The sequence below is a fragment of the Dermacentor albipictus genome, unplaced genomic scaffold (assembly GCF_038994185.2).
Source record: "Dermacentor albipictus isolate Rhodes 1998 colony unplaced genomic scaffold, USDA_Dalb.pri_finalv2 scaffold_51, whole genome shotgun sequence".
Taxonomy (NCBI): Eukaryota; Metazoa; Arthropoda; class Arachnida; order Ixodida; family Ixodidae; genus Dermacentor; species Dermacentor albipictus.
Window position 1 is genome coordinate 153,088 of NW_027225605.1, and position 19,315 is coordinate 172,402.

Below are 19,315 nucleotides of genomic sequence, written 5' to 3' on the forward strand. Positions count from 1 at the left end.
GACATATCGGTGCGGCAAGTTCGGGGTGCGATCATTACACGGGAAATTTAAAAAAAATCGAATTTCGTCGACAAAATTCAGGGGTGCGATCATTGCGCAAGTGCGATCATTATGCGAGTAAATACGGTATTACACCACATGGCCTGTACCAATTCAAGGTCATGCCATTCGGACTGTGTAATGCCCTAGTACCTTTCGAATGAATGATGGACTCTCTACCGTGGGGATATAAGTGGTCCATCTGTCTACGCTATTTAGACGATGTCATTGACTACTTGCCTACATTTGACAGTGACCTCACTCGTTTATCGGCCATTCTTGCTGTCTTCCGTCGAGTCAATCTTCAGCTTAACTATGCAAAGTGCCAAATACCGTATTTACACGATTGTAAGTCGATCCACTTTTCTAAATTTGAAAACCTGAAGTGGGGGGGGGTCGACTTACAACCGAAACCAAAACATTGCAGCTCCAAAAAAAGCGAGGCCAATGGGATCTACAAAGTAGTTACAATTTTATGCTTGCTCTATGACCCTGCCCGTAGCTTTTCGCTATCCCGCTTGTTTGTTCGCTTTTCGGAAGGGTTTTTCATCATTTTAAAGTGTTTTACAGTGCACGCAACATTCATGGGGAGGGAGGGGGGGGGGGGTGTCGATAGTTGATGGAAGCGCCGCTGTTTCATAGGCGGCGGCGACGCTTGCGGGGAGTATCGGTAGTTCATGAAAGACGAGATACCGCTCACGGGTTTTTCTCTGTAGTTTGACTGAAGGCATTGATTCGAAGCATTCGACTTGACTACCGGCCACGTGCTACTTCCATACTTCTTCCGTCATCATGAGTGCTCCAGGCCCATTAATCATTCAGCACTCGTTCACAACAGCGTTCAAGAGGGTTGCCATCCTTTACGCTGAAGAAACAAATCACTGCACAGCGGGCCGCAAGTTCGATGTTTCTGAACGAGTGGTGCGAGAGTGACGACTGTGGCGAAGTGAAATTTTCACTTGTGACGTCAAGTGAGGAATTTCCCACTTGCCGAAGTCTGGACGCTTTCCGGAGCTGTAGGCCAAGCTTGCGGCGTTTGTTGCTGAAATGCGTGATCGGTCCCTGCTAGTGAAGTGCGACATGGTCATGAAACAAGCTCGGATCTTCACCTTTTATGGACTTGCTCCGCCGTGAGTACAGCGAGTGGCTGGCGGCAGAAGACCGCGAACTGATGCCAACCGGGCCTGTCAAAAGAGCCTCCCTGATGGCTGCGTGTGGTTGGCTGCATTTGGCGTGGCCTGCTGTTCGACAAGATCGTTTGCCAAATGTGGAATTTCGCTGGACGACGACGCGCTGTGGGACCGTAGCAATGCTAGTTAAGACACAAATAGTCCAATCACTGTGTCAGCTACTAATAAATTTGCGTTATCGAATGTCCCCTCGGGTATGCTCTCCTTCTTTTTTCCCTGTCACGCGATATGGAGGGGTCGACTTACATACGAGTCGACTTACAGTCGTGTAAATACGGTAACTATGCTCGGTCACCTTGTCAGTTCTGCTGGTGTACAACCAGACCCCAACAAGGGGCTATCAGAGCAACAATTTCCCATGCCGTGTTCAGCTAAAGACGTCCGGAGTTTCGTAGGATTATGTTCGTACTTTTGTCACTTTTTCCGGAACTTGCAGACATTGCCTGCGCTCTCACTGTACTCTTGAAGAAGGACTTTCCTTTCGTGTGGGAATGCGAACAAGCAGTTTCGTTTTCTGCCCCCATCCATCTACTGACTACACCACCAATACTGGCCCATTTTGACCCCTCATCGCCAACAGAACTTCGCACCAATGCTAGTGCTCATGGAATTGGGCCTGTCCTTGGCCAAAAACAGCAGGGAAAGGAATGTGTCACCTTCTTTCATTGTCCATGTAGAATTTTTTCATCACTGATTGTGAGTGCATGGCATTAGTGTGGGCTGTCACCAAATTTAGATTTTGCTTGTTTGGCAAACTTTTTCTGTGATTATAGACTATCATGCCCTCTGCTGGCTCTCGTCGCTCAAGGATCTGTCTGGACGCCTCGGCCGCTCGGCACTACGGCTCCAAGAATACTCATTTGTTGTGCACTACAAATCTGGACGACTGCATCAAGATGCAGATTGCTTGTCACGCCACCCTGCCGATGCTTCCCACCTCCTTGACCCTGACCCAGACGCCTGCATACTGTCCATCCTTGCTTTGAATGACATCCCCACTGAACAGCAATGAGACGCGCCTTTATGAATCATCATCAACCGTCTAACCACTCGATCACCAGACCATTCTGTTTGCCTGTTTGATCTCAGCTCAGATGGCCCAGAGCTTCTGCTTATCCTACCTCACCATCTACGCTTCAGCGTTCTACGCCAGATTCATGACGGACGAACTACCAGTCACTTAGGTGTCTCGTGTACATATGCCTGCATCCACCGTTGGTTTTTCTGGCCTGGCATGCACCGTTTCGTGCGCCGCTTTGTCGCTGCTTGTGAATGTTGCCAATGCCACAAGCCCCTTTAAGCGCTGCCTGCAGGCCAGACACCACCGACTGACATCCCTGCAGAGCCCTTTTTCCACGTTGGCCTTGACCTTCTATGCCCTTTCCCTACACTCATCTCGGGAAATAAACGGGTTGCGCTCGCGACAGACTACATCATGCAATTCGCAGTCACCCAAGCAATGCTGACAAGCTGTTCTACAGATGTCGCTGACTTCCTCCCCAATGACGTAATTCTACATCATGGCACCCCTCGGCAGCTCCTCCCCGATTGCGAGGTACTTCCTCTCACGAGTGGTAGGTGACATTCTTGGTGCCTGCTCCACTAAACATAAGCTCACGACCACTTATAATCCACAGATGAATGGACTGACTAAGCGCACCAAACACTAACTGAGATGCTGGCCATGTATATTGAAGCAGTGGCTTAGCGCAAATAAAACCATGGAAACAAGAAAGACGGACAAGGACAAGCGCCATGTATGCCATGTATGCTTCACCTGATCACCGTGACTGGGACAGCACGTCACCATTTGTTACTTTCACATACAATTCGTCATGGCATGACACCGCTGGATATTCACCGCTTTATTTACTGTTTGGCTGACATCCTGCATTGCCCATTTGAGACTCTCTTTCCGTCGGCTCCTCTCTCGCCTACTGAATACGCCAGTGACGTCGTTGGTCGAGACCGTGCAGCTCGTCAACTTGCCCACGACCGACTCTGTGCTTCACAAGACTCCCAAAAGTCCTATTACGACAACTGACACAGAAGTGCACACTTCACGCCTGGTGCTCTGGTCCTACTATGGTCACCATGCTGCTGTGTTGGCCTATCAGCAAAGCTCCTCCCACGTTACACCGGGCCTTACAAGGAGCTGCGTATACTCTGTGTTGTCAATTACGACATTATACCCCTCGGCCCTGCTTCTTCGATCTCCTCGCTACCAACTGATGCTGTTCATGTTACCCGGCTGAAGCACTGTTGCTCTTCTCATGCCTCACTTTCATAGTAAGTGCCAAGACGGCGCTTCTGCCACCGGAGGGTGATGTTACGGATTGATCGATATAAATATACACACACACAAAGAGAGAGAGACACAGAGAGAGAGAGAGGGAGGGAAGGGGTGGCTGAAAAAGCTCACTGGGTCCCTCCTCCCACCTTTCTCCTCCTGGAATAATTAGAACATTGCACCATACAGTTTGGGTTATACATGTTTTTTTCTTCTTGGCATCCTTGAATCAATAAGGATCTACCACACAAAGGCACAGAAACAAAAGATGCAACAGCACTTGCGAACGCACCATATTCTCCAGTGTCATCCAGCCCTCTGGGTAGAGTGTTGAGGTTGTACTTGTCCCGCATTTTGTCCCCCGGTCGATTGCGTGTCCAGAACTTGCTGTAAAGGGACAAAGGGGCGAGTGACATACACTGGACTACAACAAGAGAATGGCGACAGTGGGTGGTACTCTGCAAGCCTGCTCTAGGTCCACAACAGAAAATCACAATTAGCAATTTCCCAAGTCATAAAAAAAATTCAATTTCTGTAACACACTAGCAGGCTTCAAATTCAAATGGTATCTATTTGCAATATGTTGCTAAATATTTCACTAATATTTTACGCAGAAATTCAAGCAAAAAATTCAGACTTATGATAAATATTTTAATTAGGATAATTACTGTTCCCCAGGCAACATGGCCATTTTGTCGCTGTCATTGTCCCTGGAACGCACCTTATAGCCTACACTGAACTCAGTTCATAAGAAGTTTCTGAATTTCTTCAAAAAACTGAGCAACCTTTTTGCACCAGCCTGCCATGTCAGAAAGCAAGAGACACGAGCAACATAGACATAGCTTTTACATACCATCTGTCACATGAAAACAAAACCTACCGTCAAATTTTAGCTTAAAAAATTTCTGAGTAGACTGTGCAGCCAGCCTATTTCGAATTTCCTCAAGACGGTTGGGGGACTCGGAGGCACTGCTGCCAACCAGAAGGTCAACTTGCGATGCAGTAAAGTACAACCTTGTGTGGTCGTTGGACCCAGAGCAGAGGATGTGTCCCAATGGGTGCCAGGCCAGAGACCAGACGCACGAGTCGTGAGCATTCTCCATAGCACCCACTTCCTTGTCAGCCCTGCATGGAATGTAACAGAAGGTGTGCCGCGCCTTTCATCCTGTTTCATGTCCACCGCAGGACAAACACCTCTATCTAATTACTTCTGTCAGCCTAGCTTCATCACATGCCTGCACTAATTGCATTGCACCACCTCTGCTGTTTTTCGACTGCGTTTCCTTTTTATTGGCAGATGTTGTGCTGCTCCAGTAGGCCAATACGAATGTGTCCTATGCATCACATGATCATCCCAAGTCTAAGAGAGTGATTTAAATGAACGCCTTAACTATTTACAATGAGACAAACAAATAAATACACAATAATTATACCGGCATAATTTTTCAAGATAGCCCATTTGACATGCACCGCCTGTATTCCAAAGCTTTGGTGGTGCATGGATTCCTAGTGAGAAGATATTTTCTTTTGGCTGTGACTGCAGCCACTCGCAAGTTGAGGTTTTTGCCTCCCAACAACTTCAAAAGTGTTTTCATTCCTCACTACACGAAGGCCTCCTCCACAGAAGTTGCAGCGCATTCAAACTTTACTCATTCATTCATTCATTCATACCTCAAATACCGCATTTGGGAGTTTACGTGAGGGGTGGGGATAGCCTACTTGCAGTTTTGCTGCACAGACACACATTAATTTTTCACCTTGTGATCAATTTTAACAGGTTTAACACCTTTGCTTCTAGAAAAAGCACATCACTCATCAACTTCCCTAAAATAATTCATTAACATTTTCATGCAAATACATTTGTAAAAGAGCGTCAGCATTGTTCCTGTCGCATTGCATAGACAATGCCACTTTGGTAATTGACAGTTATGATACAGTTACACACATCCTATAAAGCAGTAAGGAAAGAACTTGGGCATGAGCAACCTCTGCACGCGGTGGCGTAGAGGTAGAACACCCGCCTCGCGTGCAAGAGGTCCGTGGTTCGAATCCCGGTGCCGGCAATTTTTCACCGGATTTAAAAAAAAAAAATCCGCGTGTTGATAAAATTGCATAAACAGGCCTGGAGTGTGGCCTGATCCCGGTGACCAGAACCGGTAACGCACTCCCTCACCAGAGCAGGATTGGCCACCCTGGTGCAGTACATGGCCACAACCTCCTATATGAACAACACAATCAAACCCCGGCCCTCAGTCCTCAGCAGCTGCGAAGCAACTGACCACGGCGGCGGTCAGACCTGCGACGCTGCAGAGGGTGCTAAGAATCACTGGCTCCGGACAGGCCGCCATTGGAATATGAACCTGGCAACGTTTAACGCTAGAACGTTATCTAGTGAGGCGAGTCTAGCAGTGCTATTGGAGGAATTAGAGGGCAGTAAATGGGATATAATAGGACTCAGTGAAGTTAGGAGGCCAAAAGAAGCATATACAGTGCTAAAAAGCGAGCACATCCTCTGCTACCGGGGCTTAGCAGAGAGAAGGGAACTAGGCGTCGGATTCCTGATTAATAAGAATATAGCTGGTAACATACAGGAATTCTATAGCATTAATGAGAGGGTGGCAGGTCTTGTTGTGAAACTTAATAAGAGATACAAAATGAAAATTGTACAGGTCTACGCCCCTACATACAGTCATGATGACCAGGAAGTCGAAAGCTTCTATGAAGACGTGGAATCGGCGATGGGTAGAGTGAAAACTAAATACACTATACTAATGGGTGACTTTAATGCCAAGGTAGGCAAAAAGCAGGCTGGAGACAAGGCAGTGGGGGAATATGGCATAGGCACTAGGAATATCAGGGGGGAGTTATTAGTAGAGTTTGCGGAACAGAATAATATGAGGATAATGAATACCTTCTTCCGCAAGCGGGATAGCAGAAAGTGGACGTGGAGGGGCCCGAACGGCGAGACTAGAAATGAAATAGACCTCATACTCTGCGCTGACCCTGGCATCATACAAGATGTGGACGTGCTCGGCAAGGTGCGCTGCAGTGACCACAGGATGGTAAGAACTCGAATTAGCCTAGACCTGAGAAGGGAACGGAAGAAACTGGTACATAAGAAGCCGATCAATGAGTTAGCGGTAAGAGGGAAAAATAGAGGAATTCCAGATCAAGCTTCAGAACAGGTATTCGGCTTTAACTCAGGAAGAGGACCTTAGTGTCGAAGCAATGAACGACAATCTTGTGGACATCATTAAGGAGTGTGCAATGGAAGTCGGTGGTAACTCCGTTAGGCAGGATACCAGTAAACTATCGCAGGAGACGAAAGATCTCATCAAGAAACGCCAATGTATGAAAGCCTCTAACCCTACAGCTAGAATAGAACTGACAGAACTTTCGAAGTTAATCAACAAGCGTAAGACAGCTGACATAAGGAAGTATAATATGGATAGAATTGAACATGCTCTCAGGAACGGAGGAAGCCTACAAACAGTGAAGAAGAAACTAGGAATTGGCAAGAATCAGATGTATGCGTTAAGAGACAAAGCCGGCAATATCATTACTAATATGGATGAGATAGTACAAGTGGCTGAGGAGTTCTATAGAGATTTATACAGTACCAGTGCCACCCACGACAATAATGAAAGAGAAAACAGTCTAGAGGAATTCGAAATCCCACAGGTAACGCCGGAAGAAGTAAAGAAAGCCTTGGGAGATATGCAAAGGGGGAAGGCAGCTGGGGAGGATCAGGTAACAGCAGATTTACTGAAGGATGGTGGGCAGATTGTTCTAGAGAAGCTGGCCACCCTGTATACGCAATGCCTCATAACGTCGAGCGTACCGGAATCTTGGAAAAACGCTAACATAATCCTAATCCATAAGAAAGGGGACGCTAAAGACTTGAAAAATTATAGACCGATCAGCTTACTGTCCGTTGCCTACAAACTATTTACTAAGGTAATCGCGAATAGAATCAGGAACACCTTAGACTTCTGTCAAGCAAAGGACCAGGCAGGATTCCGTAAAGGCTACTCAACAATAGATCATATACACACTATCAATCAGGTGATAGAGAAATGTGCGGAATACAACCAACCCTTATATATAGCTTTCATTGATTACGAAAAAGCATTTGATTCTGTCGAAACCTCAGCAGTCATGGAGGCATTACGGAATCAGGGTGTAGACGAGCCATATGTAAAAATACTGAAAAATATCTATAGCGGCTCCACAGCCACTGTAGTCCTCCATAAAGAAAGCAACAAAATCCCAATAAAGAAAGGCGTCAGGCAGGGAGATACGATCTCTCCAATGCTATTCACAGCGTGTTTACAGGAGGTATTCAGAGACCTGGATTGGGAAGAAATGGGGATAAAAGTTAATGGAGAATACCTTAGTAACTTGCGATTCGCTGATGATATTGCCTTGCTTAGTAACTCAGGGGACCAACTGCAATGCATGCTCACTGACCTGGAGAGGCAAAGCAGAAGAGTGGGTCTAAAAATTAATCTGCAGAAAACTAAAGTAATGTTTAACAGCCTCGGAAGAGAACAGCAGTTTACAATAGGCAGCGAGGCACTGGAAGTCGTAAGGGCATATATCTACTTAGGGCAGGTAGTGACTGCGGATCCGGATCATGAGACAGAAATAATCAGAAGAATAAGAATGGGCTGGGGTGCGTTTGGCAGGCATTCTCAGATCATGAACAGCAGGTTGCCATTATCCCTCAAAAGAAAAGTGTTTAATAGCTGTGTCTTACCAGTACTTGCCTACGGAGCAGAAACCTGGAGGCTTACGAAGAGGGTTCTACTCAAATTAAGGACGACGCAACGAGCTATGGAAAGAAGAATGATAGGTGTAACGTTAAGGGATAAGAAAAGAGCAGATTGGGTGAGGGAACAAACGCGAGTTAATGACATCTTAGTTGAAATCAAGAAAAAGAAATGGGCATGGGCAGGACATGTAATGAGGAGGGAAGATAACCGATGGTCATTAAGGGTTACGGACTGGATTCCAAGGGAAGGGAAGCGTAGCAGGGGACGGCAGAAAGTTAGGTGGGCGGATGAGATTAAGAAGTTTGCAGGGACGGCATGGCCACAATTAGTACATGACCGGGGTTGTTGGAGAAATATGGGAGAGGCCTTTGCCCTGCAGTGGGCGTAACCAGGCTGATGATGATGATGATGAACCTCTGCACAGCTGTTACACACTGTAACGCTCGTATTCAGTGTTTTCCATCCTTCAGTGTACAGTTAAATCTCTATATAACAAACTTCAGGGGCCCCCGGCAAATTATCATTATTCTCAAAGGTTGTTATAGTAAATGACTTAAAATTAACCATGCCACCCATCAAAAACAAGTTGTCACAGTATGAGCTATCCCTGAAAACGTCACTGTTGGCTCTCAGCCCGCGCTGTTGCCATTTTCCATAGTTTACGCTGCCACACACCAGCAAGAGTGGCATGCACAAAAAAAAGACGCTCATGCGGAGAAAACCACCGAAAAAGAGGAAGCTCCTTGTCGCCTCCTAAGCACAATGCTTCTTTTTGTTTATTTGTTTTTCATATTCCTTGCGGAGGACACTGCAAATGTCTTGCTAGAGGCGGACACCTGTACTATTCTAAAGTCGAAGTGTGTGTAAACGACACCGTCCAAAAAGTGCAGAGTGTTATCATGTGGCATGATTGCCACGAGCAGGGAGGTCAAGTTTCTACGTGTGCGTAGCTGGCACAATCACAAAAAACGCGAAAGATGCTGAGAGACGCGCCTCCGTTGCTAGGCGACACTTGCCTGGGCGAAGCATGCACTTGTAAAACCCAATGCTTTGTAACCTCTGCAATAGAGAGAAAAAGAAAGGGTCCCGTCCCACATTTTTCTCTTCTGGCGCCATCTGAAGTTTCCGAACCCAAGCGCCACGGCGTCCACTTTCTGCACCTTGTTGTCTGCTAGCCAACTGTTCCGGCCGGCTGCCGTGAAGGATACACTGGAGTCTAAGAATCCCCAGATTTCGGAATATTAATTCGTAGTACTGACGCATTCTTAACATAATACAGAAACTGAATCACGATCATTATTCTGAAAAGTTCAGGACGCTGAAGTTTGTACTAGTACTGAAATATTTTTACACTGAAACCTTAAGCAGTCATTAGGGGATTTCTGCAACGTTTGTTCATCTGAAAGGTTCACTAATCTGGTGTTTCTAGTAATAAGGTTTCACTGTACAACCAACAAACCAGTGTTTAACACCTTATTCTTGTTTGGCACATATTACACTTAAGTTACACTTAGGAAATTAGAAATTCGCAGGTGTTAGTTGGTATCGGTTGGCGCAGGACAGAGGTAATTGGAGATTGCAGGGAGAGGCCTTTGTCCTGCACTGGACATAAGATAGGCTGCTGCTGATGATGATGACGACACTTAGCAGGCCTGGCTGTATTACCGCACTCACAGGATGGCTTACTGTAGCGAGAACAAGGGATAATTCCAAGTGCAGACAGAAAAGTGTCGCGTTCCTCATTTTTGTTTGCCTATTTCGGATCCATAATTAAGTACAGCCTTGATTTTTTGAGAGTGCCACAAATAATTACAACACTTTTTACACGACCAATTCAAAACACGGGTCAAGCATAGCGTGGCTTTGGACATGAAAAGAAGCCTGATTACGTCACTGAAAGCAGATGTGGTGGTCCCATGTTATGAAAAACAACTCGAGGGTATATTCACAACGGTGACTGACAGTGTTCACGTGACCAACCGTGACTGGTGACCAAGGAGCGAGTCACAGCGACTGATATTCACACCGGCAAGCACGCCCGTAAACACAGCCGAAATGCTTCGTGATTTATGCTGTCTGCTTGCACTGCCATCGCCATGTAAAACTGTGCAACACAGGCACCTGCGCGTAAAGCAATCCTGTTCCTGCACCGCCGACTGTTCAGGTTGTCATGGGATCGCACCTGCACTGCTGCAACGGAAAGCCGAGAGCTACTGACCCAAAATAGTTGCTTTTCAACCAAAGGTGACCATAGGCGATTATACGCGACCAATCGCTTTGCAACTTCAGTGTACGAGAACATTTGCAACAAACTTGGTCGTGCGACCTCTGCAAGCTGCCAGGGTGAATGAGTCTGCCTGTTGGCCCGGCGCTGTGGTACACCATGACCATGTGGCCGAAAGCTGTCAAATAGGCCCTTCCAATTGTGTACGTCTCTTTTTGTGTATACTGCTGCTTTATTCTCGCTAAAATTGCACAACAGGTTTGTACTTTTCACTGTAATCATCCAGATCATTCACTGTAACACTTATTTGCATTGTTACTTGCATGGTTTGTCCAGAAAAAAATTTTTAGGTTGCCTTCGTCGGTGTCACTCACAGCGAGTGGTGTCCAACATATGGCGGCTATGACATGACCTGATCCCTTCCGGCATTTGCAACATGTCAAAGCACTGACAAAGGAGGCGAGTGGTGAAACCAAGTGGCTATATATTGAATGATTGGGGCCATAGGATGCAAATTTGCTGTTAAATTTGATCAACAACAAAGGAGTTGTGAGTGCCAAATCTTTTTAAAAGTTTTTGAAAGAGAAACACAGGTCACTGGATGTGGTTCTAAACCATTTAGTCTAGCAGAAAATCTTGCAATTACTTGTACATTCTTTAAATTTTTGTCTGCAGAGGCAAACAGTTAGGAATATGCACACAATAGTTCTACAAAATACCTACAGCTCATCATACTTTTTTTTGCCGACACTATATTTCTGTGAGTAAAACTGGAAGCTTTTGAGAAAGCTTGCCATTTGTAAACAGTGAAATGGTCATTTCACTCAAATGAGCCTGATTTGCACTTCCTTGGAAGCACTACTATTCTGCTTAATTTGGATATTTTTGGACAAGCTGCACCATTTATTTGGCTTTGTTTCCAGTGGAGTTAAGATAAGTTTGATTCCAGTGCATTAGATTAGGTTAGGCTAGGCTATGCAAAAAAAAAAAAAGATCATCTTCCCAAGTTTCCAATTGAGTACAAAGGAACTGCAGAAGTGTCCTGAGCACTGTCCAGAGTTCAATATGTATTGTATTTAAACAAGTCTAATGTGCTCCAGAATTTAATGCGCACTCAAGTTTAGAGGGCTCAAAGTCAGAAAATAAAAGTTCATGTGAATGTAACATGCGCCCAATTTATAAAAGAAAAACATATCATGTCTCCACATTTGCAATCAGATAAAATAAGACTTGCAGAATTTACCTACACAGAAGAGAAACAATTAAAAAAAATTGCTTCCATAATGAAGCCGGTGGTGCACTGTCGTTGCCATTTGTGCTTCATTATTTTTTTAATTTCGCAATATGTACCCGTAAAGGCACCTGAATAGGTGATACATAGGAGGAACAGATACGTACATGAAATGGTGCGAGCTTTGTGCGTTACAGAATCCAGTTATACAAAATAATGACATGTAACAAAATACACAAATAAAACAAAATACAAATGGTCACAGATACCAAGCACACAAGGGGGTATTCTCGAGTGATCACTTCTAGAGATACTAATATCGTTTTCACATGATTTTAGGTGACTCTGCACCAGCCTTGCCGAAATGTGAATCCGAGAGCGTCCCTGGCACTCTGCATAGATAGCAAGCATGGCGCAACGCCAGGGAGCATGTTGTGGGCCGTATAAGCCGACACACGAAATCTCGCAAAAGTGGTAGTCTCTCTGAAAGCGGTCGTAGTCAAGCAAAAAATGAGCCCACAGCAATCTTCAAGGAAACATGCTCTGCTGTCATCTCACGATGGAAACGATGGTAAGCCGTTGCCAACGCTGCAAACATGATTTTGTTTTTGTATCTGATTTTAATGCACAGGCAATTTTCGGACCCATTTTTTCCCAGAATCTAGGAGCATGTTACATTCGTGGAAATGGGGCACCTAGCAACTCGGTCACACAAGTAGCCCTACAATCGTCAGTCAAAACACAAGGACGGAGGCTAGCACTAGAATCACTTTTATTTTTTGTAAAGATATCAGCCCACAGTGAAGAGGAGAGATGAAGAAGCGCAATCAACTAGCCCAGCAACTAGTCATGTTGGACTATGTCACTGTAATCTATTCACTAAGGTTAGGTTAAAAGTGCGGTCAAATCAAATGACAACCACCAATATCCTTAGGAGACCAAATTGCCCAAATGAAGCACAGTTCTGAATACCGGCATGTCTAAGCACAAACCATACAGGGCCTTTTTGTGTGTACTATCATTTTCTGAGCACAGCTTGACTAAATGCACACAGAACAATTACCCTGGCTGTTGGAAGGCTCAGTGTATCTTCCCACAGACCTGGATTTACAGAGACCACATTGCTGTCGTCTCACAGAATGCTGCCCACATGTGCACTAAGGGAGGTCAGCTCACCCAACCATCCAGAACATGACGGCACCGTCAGAACCGCCACTGGCAAACAGGCACTCGTGGATTGGGTGCCATGCCAAGCCTGTAAATACAAATCACAATGCAAATGCAAAAAATTACTAACTCTCCCGTAATCAAGAGTACATCAAGCATGAAATGGCAACCGGCAAAGTAGATTGGTGGAGATGATACTAGTCACAATATTAGAATGGATGCAGTACATGTTCACAACGGCACACCCCGCCACACCACAATGCCCCACGCCATAGTGTGCACTGGTCTATGTGGGCACAATACTTTCTTGTCACAGACAGAGCCTCATTGCAAGTCTCGTCTCGGTCCAACGGCCATCCGCGGCATGCCGGACGCTACCAGCTTAGGCGCTGCCAGGCTGCCGGACCCGCCGCGGGCCTCGCGGACTGCTGGCATCGAAAAGAGCACAGGCAAATCTGTCTCATCGTGTAAAGATGACAATCAAATGTACAGTGCCCTGTATCTGCATTCTGAAATGTCGGTATTGGAAATGACAAATAAAACTTGAGCATACTAGAAGTTACAGCTTGAGTGATATTGTGAATGAACATTAGGAAGAACTCGGAAGCAATATTTTTTGTAAGTTGTTTGGGAGTAACTAGAGTATGTAATGTGGTCCTGTACAAAGGGTGGGAAGATTTCATTTTGTTCTCACAACTTGCCCGGATGTTCTCGTTTCAGTGCCCGGATGATGGCTCTGGCTTTTGGCTCAAGGTCACTTGAAGGTCGCTGACAACGAGAGCTAAAAGCATTTCATGCTTAATACAAAAGGAACAGTCATGTGACCAGTGACATTCTCAAGGCTGTCCCCCTCCCTCTTGCAGCTGCCTCATGTCGCTGGTGCATTGATGCCACTACAATGCGCACAGCGGTACTTACAAGAACAGAAATTATGACAAGTTTGTACACATACACAAAAGAATGGCCCCGTGTGTGTTAGCCAGCCTTCGATAGCCCTACTAAACAGTAAAATAGAATCCCTTGAAAAATCATGTCTACCCTTGTGCAGGCGCATGAGCGGTGGCGCCCGTTTTTGCTTCCGCATTTGGTTTCTCTCTCTTCTGAGGGCGCAGCAGTGTGGTCCCGAATATGTTCGTGCTTTGAAGGTGAGCGGTGTGCCATGATTCGCCCTTTGTTTTCAAGTTACCGTGAAGGCAGGTAAAATGAGTGCTTTAGTTTTAAGTTAGCGCTTGTTCTGTCATTTTAGCCCAAATTGTCATCTTCCTTGCACTATTTCCTTGCACAATGGTTCTACCAGAATGCTCAACTTTAATAAAATAAGGGACATTGCATACTTCAAGGAATATACTGACATAGCATATTCGGCTTGTCATGTGTGCTTTCTTTTTTTGTGTGGGTGGTAAATTAATGGTCATGCCTTCTCAGCCTTAGAAAGATACTAGCAAGAGCTAGGGTATTTTAAACAATTCAGTATATGTGTTTGTACTAACCAGTTTCAGTTTCAATACCAAAATTGGGCCTGTAAGGTTCTTTTGAATAAATAAATAAATAAATAAATAAATAAATAAATAAATAAATAAATAAATAAATAAATAAATAAATAAATAAATAAAATAAAATAAATTATGACGTCGCAATACACCCGCTCGCTGCGGCTGTCACGTGTGAGCACAGTCGGAAGAAACGGGTGCAGCACCCTTATTCCTTTTTTTTTTAAAAGAGCGACACCACCGTACCTAGCCATGTTGTTGCATAGCATCAGTAAATTTCACACGTGTCATGATGTTACAGTAATGTGATGGCACCAACTCCAGTATCAAATTATATGATTATTCGCCTTGCTAAGTGTATGCTTGCTATGTGCCATAAACATGTGATAAAGCTGCATCACGGAACCTCAAAATGGAGAAGGCAGGCACAAAGTTCAGTCCACCACTTCTTGTGCATGTGTATATTGTTCGCAACACGACCATGAATCAATCCATGAAGGGTAACTCGTAATTTATAGGGTGGCCAATCGCAATTGCTAACACTTTCTGCCCGTGGGAAAAGCAGTGGTTTTCAGGTAGTCTAGTAAACATTTTTTTCCTCTGATGGTGCATGCTTGATACTTAAGTGTATGGCATCAAACTGTACAGGAAGAAATTCTCTTTCCTACGGTACTAGCCCCAAATAACATGTTTAATAAACGACTATACAAAAATATATTGTGGGGATGCGTGACTCTCGCGCGTCCCCTGATGTGTTTCCCGCATAGCGCGTCTCCTGTTCTCCCGCTTCGCCGCGTGGCCTGCGTGACGTCCGCGCGGTCGATGTGGTTGAAGCGCAGTCCGAGAGATGGCGCTAGTGTTGCGCTGCTGCTAGCTGTTGCGGGGCTACCTGGGTGCGGGAGAGACAAGGCGCTCTCTCTTGGGTTCGAGACAGCAAGTGGGACGGACGTGCCGTGCCGCACGTGCAGCGACCCTCTTTTCCGGCGGGTCGGCGCACGGCGGGGACGTCTCCCGCGTGCGCGCCGACCCATGCTTCTGCGAGACCACCTCGCGTGGCCGCCCTCGAACGCGCCACGATTCGGGTGACCATACACGCGAACGACCAGGCGTTGGGATCCAGCATGGGGCGAACATATTCGCTCGCTTCCAGTTGCGGTGAGTCGGACTTCTAGATTTGTCGCGCGCCCATCGGCATGTTTTGTGGATAGCAACTCGGCTAGCGGGCATTGATCTATGAAAGGTGCTATAAATGCCCTTGTGATTGTTTGCACTACTGCGTTGTCGTTCCTTTGTCCCAAGAGTACGGTGTGAGAATCCCACATCAGACCCCACAATGTCTACCTAGAAATTTTGTAATGAAAAAGAAAAAGTAATATAAAAACATCAATGTTGCTTCACACAGAGAGAACACAGAAAAAATGAGGGGCCATTCCACCCTGTGAAGCTGCTATGGTGGTGTAATTCATGTTGTTATGCAACTATACAGATAGTTATGTATGTATATGTCACTTACGTAAAGTACAAATAAATACACAATCATTTGTTGTCTCCTTATCTTGTCATCCAAGTGATCATGGCCTTGTGGTCGCTGTGACACACTGCCAACGGCTCTTTTTCACGATGCCACTCCGGAGACGCAGGTGCCGCTGGCACAGCTGCGACGGAGCACCGTTCAGACGCAGGTGGCTGTTAAGCCAAGCCTCAACAATATGTGTTGACCAGGGTGCAGTCCAAAGGAGTGCACAAAGCAAAACATGTTTGTCTATAATTTGCAATTGAGCTTACTTCCTAGCTAATTAGCTGAATAAAACCTGGAAGGACCAGAGTTTTGTTCTAGCGGACAAACAAAGGGGCTGTCCATTTCCCTCCCGTAGAAGCCCATGTGTTGACAGCAGACGGGATTTTCAAAACTTTTACAACTTCACCGTCAGCTACGTAATTTGGTAAAGTAAATGAAACTCGGTGTAATGTTAGAGTTGCCTTAGTGGCTAATTGTTACTTAATTTATTTCGAGATAGTCTGAATGAAAAAAGAGTTACAGCCGTTTGCTGTAACCATACTCCATCAGTAGATGACTATGTATTGACAGCAGACAGGAATTCTGTAATGCTTACTACTTCACTGTGAACCAATTATGACAAGTAACGATGTAATGATAGAGCCGTCTTTGATAGAGTCTTTCTTTATGATATTTTTCAAGATACCTACATTAGATTGAGAGTTATTAGAGCATTCGCATGAAAGTTAGCTTTGCCTCAAGGCATTTTCTGTTCGCCACCACGATTTTTCCAGAGGGTAGCCATAGACAGCATCACTGTAAAATATTTAGGCATATACATTGTCAATGCAAGAGATCTGTGTAATATTCCAGCAAATATCGGCTTAATATGTAAGCAATTCCCTGAGACATATACAGAAGCATTGGTACTTGTGATTAGCTCTACCCCAGTGCAGAAGTCAATGCCAGGCCGTCTTTTGGCACAAAACTCATTTCCTCATATGGCGATCCTGATTGAAGGATGTCAACACCCTGGAGATAAGAACTGTGACCTACAGAAGATGCAGGATATCTCTATATCAGCCCATGGCAGCAATGAGGCAGTTTGGAGAAGAAAGCAAAATTCTGTGCCGAAAGCTGACGAACTGAAGTTGCCTTTCATGTCAGTGCTGCTCAGCACTGACTCGCACAGAGATGCATCACAATGAGCAGAAATGCGATGCTTCCGTGGAAGAGTGGTGCGCAAGATCTATGCCATCTTGGGAACTAAGAACACTTGTGACCCCGACTATGCCTGCCTTCCTGTCTTTCCGTGTATTCCGACTTCCTCTTCCAACTATGCCTGAGCTCTGGAGGCACCTTAAATATCACTGCACCGTGGAAAAGGGAAATGGAAAAGTTGAAACTGAAGAAATGGTTTAGTTCAACGCCTTAGATGGCACCAGTTGTCCAAGAGCGCTCGGAGAGTGGCAAAATATGCATGTGCAACCATCGATAGCAAGCTATCATTGGGGATGGGTATGGGCAAAAAAGTAGTAATTAGACTTCTCCCAGCTAATGTATTTGTGTGCCGGCATTCACTTGTCATTACATCAACTAGTTACTCTTGCATGCAAGTGAAAAATGTTCAACTTGCTAGATTCAAAGTGCCCATGTGATTGTTAATATTGACACGTGTATTTATATTTATCGGGCGACCAGGTTTCACCGCCTAACAAATCTTATCGCACAGCGCGGGACGCGCTTGCATGTATCCGAAGATTCTGGAAAGTTATCAATGCTTCTATCCGCAGTCTGTTGTTGCCGAACCTTGTGTTATCTGATTTATTCGCCTGACGCGAAAGATGTAGAACTTTATGGAAGGCACGCGGGTCCCAACGATTAGTCTGGAACATTCGACGATTGTGTATAAAAGCCGACGCGCTTGAACCGCTGATCAGATTTTTCGACGATCGTCGACCGTGTTCGCCGCTATCGTTGTGCTATAAGTGTAGCCTGTTTTGTGGGCACAGGTTCGCCCAATAAAAGTTAGTTTTGTCTATCACAGAATTGCTACTGTGTTCTTCACGTCACCACCACGTGACATCTGGTGGAGGTGCTTTTGGTCCATGTGCCGGACGCCCCCGACAAGCCGTGATCCAAGCCCGGAACGCAAAGACAACACCAACGCAGTCCCGGACCATCGAGCAAGCCGCCGTCTTCAACAACTGCCCCCGGAGCACGGACTTTTGCCCGAGACGACCAGAAAGATTGCCACCAAGTCCACCCCAATGGCAGCCCCAGCATCCCCCGTCGTGCTGCAGCAGCCCAGGGAGCCCCCCACGTTCCGCGGTTCAACATTCGAGGACCCGGAAACCTGGCTCGAGACGTACGAGAGGGTCGCTGCATTTAACAGCTGGAACAGCGACGACAAACTGCGACATGTCTTCTTCGCATTGGAAGACGCTGCCAGGACGTGGTTCGAGAACAGAGAAGCCACGTTAACGACCTGGGACCTTTTCCGAAGCGGCTTCCTGCAGACATTCACAAGCGTCGTACGACGAGAACGAGCCCAAGCACTACTGGAAACCCGAGTGCAGCTGCCCAACGAGACCACCACGATTTTTACAGAAGAAATGCGCCGCCTATTCCGCCCCGCCGACCCGGAAGTGTCCGAGGAAAAGAAAGTCCTGCTACTAATGCGTGGTGTTAAGGAGGAACTTTTCGCCGGTATGGTACGAAACCCACCAAAGACTGTCGACGAGTTTCTTCGCGAGGCCACTAGCATCGAGAAGACACTCGAGATGCGAAACCGGCAATTCGACCGCCGCACCAACGCTACAAACTATGCCGGAGCTCAATCACTGGCCTCCGAAGACCTGCGCGAGGCTATCAGGGCAGTCGTACGAGAGGAGCTTCAGAAGATCTTCCCTTCGTCGCAGCCTCAAGTGGCCTCGATCGCTGACATCGTCAAAGATGAGGTTCAGCGGTCGCTTGGAGTTCCGGAGGTGCAACCTCAATTACCACAACCCCAACCCGAAGCGATGACCTACGCCGCCGTCGTACGCCGTCAAGGCCCTCCTCAGCGACCGCCCCAGGGCCCTGTAACGCCGCAATTCCGTCGACCACCGCCGCCGCCGCCGACAGCTCGCCCACCCGCCGCCCAGCGGAGCTACCCGAGGAAGACCGACGTTTGGCGCGCTCCTGACCACCGCCCGCTCTGCTACCACTGCGGGGAAGCGGGTCACGTCTACCGACGATGTCCATACCGGGAAATGGGACTGCGAGGTTTCGCCGTCAACGCTCCGCGCCCGCAGCAAGGTGAACGCCCTCGCGATATCGCTGACTACCTCGTGGCTACTCAGTGGAGCTCTCGACGACCATCGCGTTCACCATCACCAGGCCGCTACCTGTCGCCGCAGCGCCGACCAT

At 46.5% G+C, this 19,315-nt stretch overlaps 1 protein-coding gene across 2 annotated transcripts in view; it reads right to left on the reverse strand.

Annotated features, from left to right (window-relative positions):
- Positions 1–19,315, reverse strand: part of LOC139053001 (pre-mRNA 3' end processing protein WDR33-like) — a 219,859-nt gene that overhangs the window by 86,692 nt on the left and 113,852 nt on the right. For both annotated transcript variants that reach the window (XM_070530135.1, XM_070530134.1), the window contains 3 exons: positions 12,926–13,004; positions 4,534–4,644; positions 3,812–3,906 (listed from right to left, as the gene is read on the reverse strand). In XM_070530135.1, coding sequence (XP_070386236.1) covers positions 3,812–3,906; positions 4,534–4,644; positions 12,926–13,004 — 285 coding nt within the window. The remainder of the gene's footprint in view (positions 1–3,811; positions 3,907–4,533; positions 4,645–12,925; positions 13,005–19,315) is intronic.